At 52.1% G+C, this 11,776-nt stretch overlaps 6 protein-coding genes across 6 annotated transcripts, besides 12 other annotated features; all 6 read left to right on the forward strand.

The window, feature by feature from the left end:
* The first annotated feature begins 118 nt into the window (after positions 1–118).
* Positions 119–147: a microsatellite.
* A 245-nt stretch (positions 148–392) lies between these two features.
* Positions 393–419: a microsatellite.
* A 189-nt stretch (positions 420–608) lies between these two features.
* Positions 609–2,390, forward strand: Tco025E_07085 (uncharacterized protein; the record flags this gene model as incomplete). The annotated part of the gene is made up of 1 exon (XM_029373952.1): positions 609–2,390. The coding sequence occupies one exon, from the start codon at positions 609–611 to the stop codon at positions 2,388–2,390; it is 1,782 nt and encodes a 593-aa protein (XP_029225917.1).
* Positions 2,391–2,447: 57 nt separating this feature from the next.
* Positions 2,448–2,470: a microsatellite.
* A 334-nt stretch (positions 2,471–2,804) lies between these two features.
* Positions 2,805–2,841: a microsatellite.
* A 29-nt stretch (positions 2,842–2,870) lies between these two features.
* Tco025E_07086 (RNA-binding protein) lies at positions 2,871–3,692 on the forward strand (the record flags this gene model as incomplete). The annotated part of the gene is made up of 1 exon (XM_029373953.1): positions 2,871–3,692. One exon carries the CDS (start codon positions 2,871–2,873, stop codon positions 3,690–3,692), a length of 822 nt encoding a protein of 273 aa, XP_029225918.1.
* A 750-nt stretch (positions 3,693–4,442) lies between these two features.
* Tco025E_07087 (uncharacterized protein) lies at positions 4,443–5,096 on the forward strand (the record flags this gene model as incomplete). The annotated part of the gene is made up of 1 exon (XM_029373954.1): positions 4,443–5,096. One exon carries the CDS (start codon positions 4,443–4,445, stop codon positions 5,094–5,096), a length of 654 nt encoding a protein of 217 aa, XP_029225919.1.
* Positions 5,097–5,340: 244 nt separating this feature from the next.
* Positions 5,341–5,369: a microsatellite.
* A 286-nt stretch (positions 5,370–5,655) lies between these two features.
* Positions 5,656–5,704: a microsatellite.
* Positions 5,705–6,028: 324 nt separating this feature from the next.
* Tco025E_07088 (cystatin-like cysteine protease inhibitor domain-containing protein) lies at positions 6,029–7,657 on the forward strand (the record flags this gene model as incomplete). The annotated part of the gene is made up of 1 exon (XM_029373955.1): positions 6,029–7,657. The coding sequence occupies one exon, from the start codon at positions 6,029–6,031 to the stop codon at positions 7,655–7,657; it is 1,629 nt and encodes a 542-aa protein (XP_029225920.1).
* A 98-nt stretch (positions 7,658–7,755) lies between these two features.
* Positions 7,756–7,806: a microsatellite.
* Positions 7,807–7,886: 80 nt separating this feature from the next.
* Positions 7,887–7,921: a microsatellite.
* Positions 7,922–8,123: 202 nt separating this feature from the next.
* Positions 8,124–8,175: a microsatellite.
* Positions 8,176–8,439: 264 nt separating this feature from the next.
* Positions 8,440–8,459: a microsatellite.
* Positions 8,460–8,650: 191 nt separating this feature from the next.
* Positions 8,651–10,660, forward strand: Tco025E_07089 (putative glycosylphosphatidylinositol (GPI) anchor; the record flags this gene model as incomplete). Its single annotated transcript, XM_029373956.1, has 1 exon — positions 8,651–10,660. The coding sequence occupies one exon, from the start codon at positions 8,651–8,653 to the stop codon at positions 10,658–10,660; it is 2,010 nt and encodes a 669-aa protein (XP_029225921.1).
* Positions 10,661–10,873: 213 nt separating this feature from the next.
* Positions 10,874–10,913: a microsatellite.
* Positions 10,914–10,974: 61 nt separating this feature from the next.
* Positions 10,975–10,997: a microsatellite.
* Positions 10,998–11,282: 285 nt separating this feature from the next.
* Positions 11,283–11,594, forward strand: Tco025E_07090 (uncharacterized protein; the record flags this gene model as incomplete). Its single annotated transcript, XM_029373957.1, has 1 exon — positions 11,283–11,594. One exon carries the CDS (start codon positions 11,283–11,285, stop codon positions 11,592–11,594), a length of 312 nt encoding a protein of 103 aa, XP_029225922.1.
* Between the last annotated feature and the right edge of the window lie 182 nt (positions 11,595–11,776).

An 11,776-nucleotide genomic window follows, 5' to 3' on the forward strand; every position in this document is an offset into this window, starting at 1 on the left:
GGAGTAGACCCGTGCACCGCCTCGCATGTGAACCCCCAAGAATAAAACAAAGAAAAGGAAAGCCATACATGTATCTATTTGTCCATATTGAATAAGTGTGGCAAACGTGCGTTATTATTTATTGTTGTTGTTGTTGTTGTTTTTTTGCCATTTCCTGCCGGACTCTGAAGAGAGGTGGGGGGGGGGTCAGTCTTCCTTTTGTTGTTGTTGTTTTGGTTTCTTGTGGCGAATAGTGATTGCCTCCTTCTGCACTGACGTCCGCCTGCCCGTACGTGTTTGTGGGTGTGCGTCCCTCTCCACCTTTGACGTTGCAAGGCAATAAAAGAAATGATGTAGGGCAAAGTGCGTTGCTTTGAGTCGATTGCTCTCTTCTTGCGCGCGCGTTCCCTTAATCTCTATCTCTCTCTCTCTCACTCTCTGTTGGCGGCGTCGAGAATACGCAGGGCGCATCGCTTGGTTGGTTGAGTTGCTTTGGCGGTGCCCTCCTGGCTACTGTGTGTGTGTGTCTTGCCGCTTCCCTTTTCTCCCACACGCGCCTCCGCTCTACTTCCTGCTCTCTCTCCCTCCCCACCGCTCCCTCTTTTTTTTTTCCTGAAGCACGCGGGAGAATGCGGGGCGTGGGGGCGGTTGCACCACCCATGCGACACGGGCCCCTTTTTCTTGACGGCCACTCGCGTCGTGCCGAGGAGCAGCTGGCCTTCCAAGACAAGTACCACGACCGCATGGCGCGGCTCACCGGCGGTGGGGCGGACGAGAACTACGCTGCGTGGGGCTTGGATGAGCCTCGTGGCGGGCTCCGCGAGCCGGCTCCCGACTACTGGGCGGAGTATGCGAAGAAGCTCGAGCATTCGGGGCTTCCACGCCTTGGCGATGACAGCTCGCGGGCAAAGGCAGCGGCCCAAACGCAATCCCCGCCGCCGCGTGGGAGTTTTGACTCTCCACCCGACATGCGTCCTTCGCCTGGGCGGTGGGAGACGTACTCGGCGACGAAATCTCCGGCACGATTGCCGGAGGAGAGTGTCCTGCACCGTCTGGATTGGCTGGCACAGGAGAAGAGTGAGCCCAATTCCACAGAAGTTATCGATTTGCTCCGAGAAGTTGAGGAGGTCCTGGAGCATGAGGGCTCACAGAGGCGTGATGAGTCGCGCGTGGAAGTGCGTTCTCCTCTGACCGGCGCCTCTGCCACAAGCTGCTTGCCTGCGTCTCGTTTGCATGACCCTGGGCGGCCCATGGGAGTTCCTCCAGCTCCGCCCATTCCTACGAAGGCCGCGACAGTCTCCAACACCACCACCAACAAGAACAACAACATGGATGCAAATCTCACTAGTACTAGCCGTTGTCGTACTGCGCCACCAGCGACTACTCCAACAGCCGCCCCTTCATTCCAACATGTGTCGCAAGGTGCCTCCTCAGGGGCACCGCTACAAGGGGCGGACTGGAGTCAGGTGTCAAGGTGCCAACAGATGGAGTGGTACCGCACTTACTACGCATGGATGATGTACTACGCACAGTACTATGGGTCTCTGCTCGCCTCTCAGCAGCAGCAACATCAACACCAACAAAAGGAGAAGGAAAAGGTGTTACACAAGAATTCAAACAAACAGCAGACTAACCTCAAGGAGCTAAGTCGGGAGTATAAGAAATTGGCTTTGGAAGTCGAGCGCCTTAGTCAAAGCTTCTGGAGCCATGCGTCTGCGAAGGAAAGTGCCTCAACCCAATCCCCTTGTAGGGACAAAATGCAACGTAAAGGTCGACGAAGACCACCACCTCTGCATCCTGGAGAAGATGAGTATACACTCTACCGCTCGGACCGCGGTCACTCTTCTCTTCTTGTTCCTTCTCATTACTCGGATTCGGCTCCGCCGGATGATGAGGAGGAAGGCCCCATTCTTGCTCAGACGACTCCTGCTGCGGCGGCTTCCAAGGCGGGACTCGGCCCAAGGGCACGTCTGCGCCGAGACTCGTTGGGCAGACGAGGCGAGCTGGCACGTGGAGCCTCTCAACTGGACGCCCCAGAGAAGGTAAAGGCATTCTATGGCCGACGCTCGGATATGCCTTGGCTTCCGCCACAGCGGCAATCACCTGACGCAAACCACGCTCCGCTCGCTCCTCGGCCAACTGGTCGTGACATCTCCTGGCTGTACAAGTACGAAGAGAGCGAGGCGGAGAAGAAGTCGCGGTCTGACACCGATGAGGAAGGGGCTTGGGGCCGTGACGACGAGGAGCAAACTTCAGACCCCCCGTTGAGTCAAGAGGGCGGAAGTGCGCTGCCTCCCAGTTCCTCGCGGTATGACTTCCAAGGGCCTGGGAGGCAGAAAGAGGGGCGTTCGTCTGTCTACGAGAGACGGAGGAGAGAGTTAGAGCAGGAGAAACCACGCTGGTGCTTTTGAGAAGAAAGTATCAAGCAAGGATAGAAAAGAACACATACACGCAAAAACGAGAGAGAGAAAAAAAAGAAAAAAAAAAGAAACGTTGTACGTGGATGGAGAGACATGTGCGTGTTTGTGTTCTTGCCACTGCGGGGGGAAGTTGGGGTGGCATGTAGTTTTTGCCTTGCTTTGTTGCTCACCTGCCAAAGCCTGTTGGTAGGCTGACCGCAGTTTGTTTCCTCGCAGTTGTATTTGCTTCCCTTCACCATTTCCGTGGTAGGTGGCGCGGCGTGGGCCTCACTGTCTTATTTCCCGCTTTCTCTGCATACACGTTTTTTCCCCTCCCTGTCGCAAGGAAGAAAGCTTTTTCCAAAAAAAAAGACCAGCAACAACAATATAAAAAAAAAAGAAGAGGGAGAGAAAGAGCGAGACCAACTCCCTCTTTTCTTCTTATCTCTCTCTCTCTCTCTCTGTTTGTGCGTGCGCATATTCTGTCTGCAAATGGCGGCATGGGCGGATGATTTTGACCCCTCGCTCGAGGGCGGGTTTGCCGACGAAACTTCGTTCCCCTTTGAAGACGGGGCCGACGTCCGCGCGGCCGACAACGAGAAGCTGGCGTGGGAAAACGCCAAGCTTGTTGTTGAGACCATCACCGACAGCGAGAACAAGCGGTACGAAATTGTGAAGAAGGTCCGGACCTACCATGTGGACCGCCCCGTCACAGTCGTAGATGTCCGCGCCAGGTGGAAACCCTTTGGTAAGAGCAGCGACGATAACCACGAACTCGTCTCACGGGATCCTCCTATTGTATTAGAGTTGGGCGAAATCGACCCATTTGAACGCGTGGCGCGTGACGAAGTAGTGCGCCTTATGAACGAGTTGGAGCGTATGAAGATGGACGTCACCGACCCCCGCCTGGCCCGCTTCGCGAAAATCAAAGAGGAACAGGAGAAGGCTGCGATGTTGGAGGACGCGCAGACGGATCAGCCGAAGGAGCGCACGTGGGCTGCCGCCAGGGGAGAAAAGACGTCGGCACAGCGCAGCGAAGACACGGATCGGCGTCTGCGCATCACAAACATCTCGGATGACATTACCGTGGACGAGCTTTACAACATCTTCCACACCAACGACTACAGAATTGAGAAGCTGTTTCTTCCCACAGATAAGGAAACGAAGAACTACAGAGGGTTTGCCTTTATTACATTTGAAACCCCTGAACAGGCTGACCGCTGCCTTAAGAAGACTAAAGGTGTGGCACGTTTTAAGAATACGGTGATGCACATCGTGCGCGCCCTTCCGGAAGCTGAGCGGAAGCGGAATTGAGTAGCGCAACGAACGAAAGAAACTGCTGGACCGTCATTGTAATCAATTTAAGAGTAACGAGCTCCACAGTGAAGGCGGAGGGAGGAAGAAAAACAACAAACCGAAAAAAAAGAAGGAATACTCCGAGCATTTTTCTGGAAGATTTTTAATTAGCTCCTGGCGGAATTTCTTGATAAGTCTCCTCTCCTAGCCATGAGTAGTGACTCTGGAGCCTGACAGTTGTAATATTTATTCGTTATCGCTTTTCTAGTTTGTTTAACTATGATCGATTTTTTTTTTCTCTAAACCCTTCTTTTTTGTTTTGCTTTGCCATGTGTCATACCCGATCAAGATTAGCGTGTGTGGCGTAGCCCCCCTCAATCGTCAATGAGTAGATCACCAAGCGTCGATTATCTTTCCCAGCGCTTCCGCGAAATGTCGCGGCAGCGTGACCGTTTACTGAACGACGGGAACCGAGCTGCGGCCAACACGGATGAACATTACTACTCATTCAAAGTCACGGAGAGAAGGGGAGATTCCACCTATGAACTCCGCCGCCACTTCCCTTACCGAAGTTTTCCCCGTGGTGGGGGCTTATATATCCCCACGTCACTCCCTGAAAGGCAGCCAAGGAGATGCAGAGGAGATGTCTTGAGCGACGATGAGCGTCTTCCGTCTTCGTACAGGCACGTTTCCTTGGCAGCTAGGACGTATCTCGCAGACAGAGCCGTTTGTGGTGGGAGAAATCGCGGACCCAGATGCCGTTGGGTCATGCCGCCCAGCGACGAGGATCAACTCCGCAAGTCAACGTTTGATACTCAAGGCCATTCTCGCCCTGATGTCACCTCCTTCTCCACCCCATCCCAGCCTTTTTCGCAGCCTTCGCCCAGTTCACTTCTTCTTGCGCTCGTAAAGGATGTGGCACTTCGTCGTGGAGTTTGTTCGCCAGCGATTCCCCCAGAAGTCGTTATTGCATTTGAGAACTGCGTGAGACGCGGAACTCCCATGCTGAAATTTGTTCTCCATGACGCTCCGCACGAACGTTTCTTTATGATCAAGTTTCTTGATCCCAAAGTGTACGGGGCGGAGGCTGGGCCGGTGTTGTGTTGGTACACGAATGCGCGGAGTTCCACAGTGCGGCGCTATTTGCCATTAGCAAATCTTATTGCAGCGATTGACGGCGGCGATGGTCATCCTGCCGTCGAGAAACGCATGGTGAGACCCGGGGTGATTAAAGGTGCCGCGTTTAACCTGAAGGCAAATTATCTGGGAGCAGATCACATCCTTCAGTGGCATTTTAGCTCTCCAGCAGGAGAGGAGGAACTGCTGGCGGTCAAATTGTTGTGCAAAAAGTCATACGTAGCCTGGCGTATAGTGACCGAGTTTTTCAGTAAGACTGGTTCTGTTCTGATGCCGTCAATGTAGAATGAAGGAAAAGAACAACAACAACAAACACGAGATGAGAGGTGGTGATGGAGGTTGTTTGCTGTTTCCGCAGCGGGATCAATTGATGCATACACTGTTCTTTTTATTCTTCTGCCTCTCCGCGTGGAACAAACGAGGCACGCCTCTATCTCTGTGGCCCTCGTATTAGATACCTTTCTTTCCTCTCTACGGAGGCACACGAAGCCAGCTATCAAAGTTGTCGCTTTTTTTTTTGCCCCCTCCTTTTTTATTGTTGTTGTTGTTGTTGCTGTTACCACCAGAGCTTGTCACGGCGTGTGCATGTCTATTCTGCCTTCGATTCTTGTACTCTCCATTTGTTTCTCACACGCAGTGTGCAGGCGTGCACAAAGAGGAAGAGTGTCTCTCCGATCGTCTTGGGTGCCTTTTTTATACACCACACGCTTGAGTCGTACCCCCTCTTTTCACTACGGTGTGCCTCATGTCGTTGTGTTGTTGCGGTTGTTTCTGCGTGTGCATGGCTCCGGCTTCCCTTCTTCGTGGACCATCGCCTTCTTGCTGCTGACACTCCTTCGAAACTTCTCTTCCCATCTCTCTCTTTTTTTTTCTCCTCTCTCTCCTTCTCTCTCGTTATGCGTTTGTGCTTTGCTGACTCGAAAGCGCAGCTACCTTGCTTTGGGAGGCCTTGAAGTGCAAGTGTAGGGACACAAAGAAAGGACTAGCGGAGGGAGGGAGAAAATACAAGCCGAAGTATTAGGAGCATAACCCACTTTCGCCTCAGTGCTGTATTGATATTGCCGACTTCACTGTCAGCGTCTTTTTTCGGAAGTGATTAAATAGAGCAGGAGTTTTTTTTTTGCTTTTGATTTTCGTTAGACGGTTTGTACACTCAAAGGAAGGAGGAAGAAAAACCGTACAGGCACGAGTAGGGAACAAAAAAAGAAATAAACATAATGATTAGAGTATCATTAAGCGAATTGCGGGAACATTTGGGTAGCCCATGGGGGCTTATTATCTTCTATGTCTTTATGAACAGCCTCGCAAGCTCAATATGGATGAACAATGCTTGGACGCCACTTATATATAAAGTCTTCGGAAACAGCAATCTTTACGTTGGACTCATGTCGGCTCTGAATGGAATGACGCAAATGTTTTTTGCCATATTGGGTGGCCACTTGGCTGATAAAGTGATTGGTCCATCACGTACATTGATTTTTGCAGTGCGTTTTGGTGTTTTTTCACTACTTTTTAATGTCATTTCTGTATGGAGTGGCAACCTCTACATGTTGATAGTGGCACAGATACTCTATGGCGTATACCTGGGTTTGAGCGTAACCTCAGTGGAGTCTGTCTTTGCGCAGTGCATCAAACAGGGTGAGCGAGACCGGGTGTACGGCGTGAAATTCAGCTTTGAGGCCTCAGGGCCTGTGGGAGGACTTGTCCTTTCCCTCATTCTTTTTGCCCTCTTTGGAAACACGTGGCGCGTTGAAGTCCTGCAGTGGGTTATTACCACTGGGATTTTGGTGCATCTTTCTTCGTTGCAAGTGTTTCTGCTTTACTTTAAACCGCTCCCAAGCCACCTTGACCTCTCCTCCAATGGTGCTAACGCCGTCGAGGCCGAGGAAGTGGACGTCTCAGTGCAGTGCAAGCAGGAGGAGGCCCGTTCCACGCACATTGACGAGGAAATTGTCGTTTACGCCACGAGCGAAACCGTTGTTTCTCCTATCTCCTCAAGCTTAGAGGTCAGGGACGAAAGTTCAGAGCCGCAGTTTCCTTCGGCGTGTGCGCCCGGGTGCGGCTTGGAGGCAGCAAAGGAGAGGCGGGGTTGTAAGCGGTTTTTTGTAATTCCTGTGGAAAAGTACCCATACGTGGTTGTCTTGGCCGATCTAGTGGTTACCCTGGGAAGTGGCATGACAACGCAGTACTTTGCGCTCTTCATGATGAATATTTATTTTGTTTCGCCAGTCGGGTTGTCTGCGCTTGGTCTCACGATTGCAGTGTTGATATCCGTGCTTGCTATCGTCAATTCCCACTTGGGGAGTACGATTGGAAGAACACGGGCACTTATTTTACCAAAGCTATTGGGGTCGCTTATTTTGCTTTATATGGCTCTTGCAAGACAGACCAGCGCGGGACCGAAGTGGCTCATGTGCATTGCGTATGTGTTGCGAATGGCCGTCATGAATTCCACTACCGCTTTGAGTAGGGCTCTCATAATGGACTTTGTCTCCGAGGAGCGTCGAGGCATGTGGAACGCGCTAGAGTCTGTTCAATCTGCATCGTGGTCCGGTACGGCTCTCGTGGGTGGTTACATTGCAGATCGACTGGGTTATGGTGCAGCCTTTATTGTTACCTTCTTCTTTCACATGACGGCCTGCATGATGCTTGTCCCTTGTACACTAAAGAATGACACTGTGCTGGCATCAAGATTGGATAGGAGGGGTACCGTAAAAGGTCCCAAGGCAATGACGCGTGTGTCCGAGACGCCGGAGGGAGGTGCGACAACGCTCAGTGCAGACAATATTGTCGTGCACGGTGCGACGCCGGAACAAAAGGAGGAGCTAATAGTAGCAATAAACTGAGAGTGGAAGCAGGAGTCGTAATGGATTGATGATGACATGAAATCACCAAACAGCCTTCTGTAATGTATTGTTGTATTTTTTGCGTTACTTCTCAGACGGTGTGTGTGTTTTTTTATTTTATGTGTGTTTGCGTGGGTTTGTTGTGAGTGCTCTATTCGTTTGTCCTACTCTCCTTAGAATTGAGCGGGAATTACCAGGCATACCACGAATAAAAAAAGAAGTTGTGAAGTATATATATATATATATATATGTATGTATAATTATCTCTCCCTCCTTATTTTACTTGCGTTCCTTTTCTCGCCCCCTCTCACTCTCTCCATAACGCGCCCATGCGTGATGTATGGACGCTGAAGGGGGAAAATAGGCGGAGGATTGTTTTTTTTTTCTCTTCCCCCCATCTGCCTAATGAGTTTTCCATGTGGCCGCATTTTGCCACGTGCCGCAGCGGCCATAAACTCTGCAAATTTTGTTGTTGTTGTTGAAGGGCCGCTTGTCGTTGTTGTTCTTGTTTTATTGTTAAGGAGTGGCCCTTCTGCCTCTGCGCGTGCGGCTGCTGGGCGGGAAATCAACTTCATTTGTCCCGGACCTCCTGAAGATGGTACCGCTCAAACAAAGCCCGACTGCCGTCACTGCAAGCCAACAACGCGTCGAAGAGGCTAATTGCTGGCTTTTGAATTTTCTCTTTGCGAGGTACTGAGCCCCCCGGTGCTGCGGCAAGGTGGGCTGTGCGTTCGCCAAGGTGCAGCGTGAGGAACGCACGAGCATATGTGTACCCTCCCTGCATATATACATATATATATATTTCCTGTCCTTCTTCTCCCCTCCCCTCCCCTATGTGATTGCCCTCACTCTCTTTTTCCCCTGCTTTAGGAGCGAAAGGCAGATTGTCTCTCATACATCTTCCAGTTTCCTTGCAAAATTACTCGAAAAGAAGAATAAGGAGAGAGAGAGAAAACAAACAAAAAAATAGGCGGTGTCGCGCCCTAACCCCTCATGCCATTCCGTTTCCTTGTTGTTTTCTGCGTCTTGCTTGGGCTGCTGCTGGGCCCAGCGGTGGGCGAAGCCCGTGCCCCCACCGTGCCGCGGACGGAGAAAAAATACCTTATTCACATCCAGCCACTTACGGAGGGCCTTGACGACGTGGGTGAGCAGCCGACCCTGGTGTCGGTGACGGAAACAACGGCTCTCTGGTTGCCGCGTGGCTCGGCTGAAGATAACGATGAACACCTGACTTTTAATGAGGATTTGGACCCTTTTTGGGTGTACGTCCTGCGCCGCCGTCGATTTGAATCGCTGGAGTGGTCGGGTTGTGGAGGGTCGTGGCGCCCCGACTGGAGCGTGACACTCGTCGATGCTAATTCCTCCGTCAGCGAAAGTACAAGAAAACTCATTTACGACCTCTCACAACATGCAGTGTGCTACTTTTCAGGGCTTTCCGCCTGTGGGTGGACTGAGCAGGAGGCCAGGGGCGACAATGACGGCAACGCGTCTTTAAGCCACGATATTTTGGCCCAACGTCATCATCAGTGGCTGGCGCAGTTTGTTTCCTCTCTTTTGTCGTCACCCTTAAGTTGGTCGAAGGAGACACCGCGGCACGTGCGCCCTGTTGGTGTGCTTCACTCCGTCCCCGGTGGTAGCGGTGCCGCTGCAGGTTTGGGGAGTCGCCATTGGTGCTCGTACCATCTTGCTCAGCATGACACGATGTGTACACAGCACGTCGCCACCATTCTTAGCGGGGGACGCAGCGGCAAAGGTAGGGAGGAGCACATTCCAGAAGGGATCTTTCGGGCGGGGTTGGTCACAGTGCAAGACTTTTTCTCCTCTTGTTTTCATCACTTTCACTTTGGCGTATCGCAGTCAGCAACGCCAGTGGAAAACACGGCTGAGGAGACGGAGATTCAACTCCTTGTTAGGATGGCATTTGTTGCTCGAAAAAGGGATTTTGACGCCCTTGCGCGCCACTGGAGAGAGTCTCTTCCTAGCTATGCTGAGCGTCTCACGTTCTTTGTGGGACCTCACGTGAGTGCGACACTTCGGGGCGCTGTAGAGTCCGTGTCCGCCTCCCTTCATGCTACGGATGCGCCTGGAGGCGGCGAGGCCTTCGCGAGGGAGCGGCGAAGTACTGCGTCTGAGCCGACACCCACAGCTCACTACTACATCTCCAAGGTGGGACACGACCGGGGGACGTATCGACTGGTTATACATCCGCCGATAACAACAACTACCACCACGGCAAATGCGGGTGGTGGGCAAGCAAGTGAGCGCTGGCATGGATTGAATGTGGGGGACACCTTAGATTCGCTACTTATTTTCCCTCTTCATGTTTTTCGTCCATCTCTCCATGAAATGTACTCCGGCCCGGACGCCTTGTCGAGGTTAGAGAATGCATTTTTTGACGGCGATGCCAATGTTCTTTTTGTGTTGGTGAAAACGGTACTTACAAAGGCTCATTTGCGGCACCAAAATGGAGGTGCAAACAATACAACGCCCCACGGCCTTGTCGTATGTGAGTTTCCGTTCAGGTTTGGCTGGGCTGCTCTGAAGGACATGCCCCATGACGCGAACAGCAATCGACTTCTCCCACAACCCGTCATTCGTGTTGGTCGACGCGTTGAAGCAGCAGGACCAGAAGGCCTCACCGACACCGCCTCCACGCGTAGTTATAATGCGAATTGGACAGGGCGTTGCACGGCTTCGCGGTGTGCTTCGTTCGCCTCTATGCGAATTGATCACCAGACTTCGCTAGAACGCCTCATGGACTCGCTTTCCCGCAACCCTTCTCGAAGTGAGAGCGGGTCCTCATGCTTCTGCTATTACTGGCTTCGTTGTAGCAATGTTGCAGGCACCACTATCCCTGTTCCTGACCCAGCGATGGTATTTAACGTCATTTCGTTAGGACTGATCTTCACTGGGGTATTGTCAGCTGGTGTAACGCGCATCACACGGTTGTTGTTCGACAGAGAGGCGGAGGAAGACACAGCTTCCTCGAAGCAAGATTTTTAGTAAGCCGTTCCATTTTTGCGTCTCGAAATATATATATGTATATATTCTTGAAGCGTGTTTATTTACTGAACACCACTGTTGCAAGAACAACTCTTTCCCGCCTTTGCATATTTTTGTTTTGCGGTTGTTTTGCGCCTGTGCATGTGTGCTTGTTGTGCATGGACGACGAAGGACGGGGCGGTGGAAGTGAGTTGACTTTCGGCTTCCTTCCGATGTTTGTGTTGTTGCTGCCTTGTTTGTTTGTTTGTTTTTTCCTCTTTCCCACCGCTTTGCTGTGGGGTTTTGCTTCAACCGAAATTTCCAAGCGTTGTATTCTCCTGCTCCCTCCTCCTCCTCCCCGGAAGGGGTGTTCATGCTGCTTTTTAACTGGTGTGTGTTGCTTGCCGCTCTCGCATGCCTGCTGACGAACACCTCGCCCGTTAGACCCGCGGAGGCTGCGGGGGATTCTTCCGATGCATCCCCGTACGCTTGGATGCGAATTGCAGTTGCGGAGGGGAGACGCGCTCCGTGACCTCGTAATGGCACGGAGGCGTTCTTGGCGGAGTTTCGGCGCCAATTTGGCCTTCCCGTGTCGACGGGTATTAAAACCTCCGATGTCTTCGATACCTGCGTTTTAGCACTCATGGGCACCGGCAGCGACGCTGTGTCGCTTTGCAGGCGTATTGTGCAAAGTGTCAACGACGCGACGACGTCGCGTAGAGCGTTTCTGCATGAGAGCAGCATCGTTGGATGGAGGCACGGGTATTTACCTGTTGAAGGGCCAGCGTATCTGCTACTCTCCCAAGCTTCCTCAAGCACGCCATCAATGTTGGTGGGCTATCGAGTTATCGGGGCCACGGCGGCGGCGCTGCTGCTGGCTAAGTTGGCCTATGGTTTTTACCACTTCAAGGGGCTTGCTTTCATAAGGGCATCTGAGCAGGAGGAGCTGAGTTGAACCGTGTAGGGCATCCTGTACGCCTGCGGAAAAAAAAAACACAACAAAAATCAGGGGCTGGTGGTGGGTGGGGAGCATGAGGGAAAACGCGACCCTACGTTTGAGTTTGTGCGAGTGAGATGTCGTGGGGAGTACATGTCCCTTGTGGGTGTTTTTTTCGCATGAATAAGAGCAATGCCACT

This window comes from Trypanosoma conorhini (genome assembly GCF_003719485.1).
Source record: "Trypanosoma conorhini strain 025E chromosome Unknown Tco_14.4_contig_00521, whole genome shotgun sequence".
Classification (NCBI taxonomy): Eukaryota; Euglenozoa; class Kinetoplastea; order Trypanosomatida; family Trypanosomatidae; genus Trypanosoma; species Trypanosoma conorhini.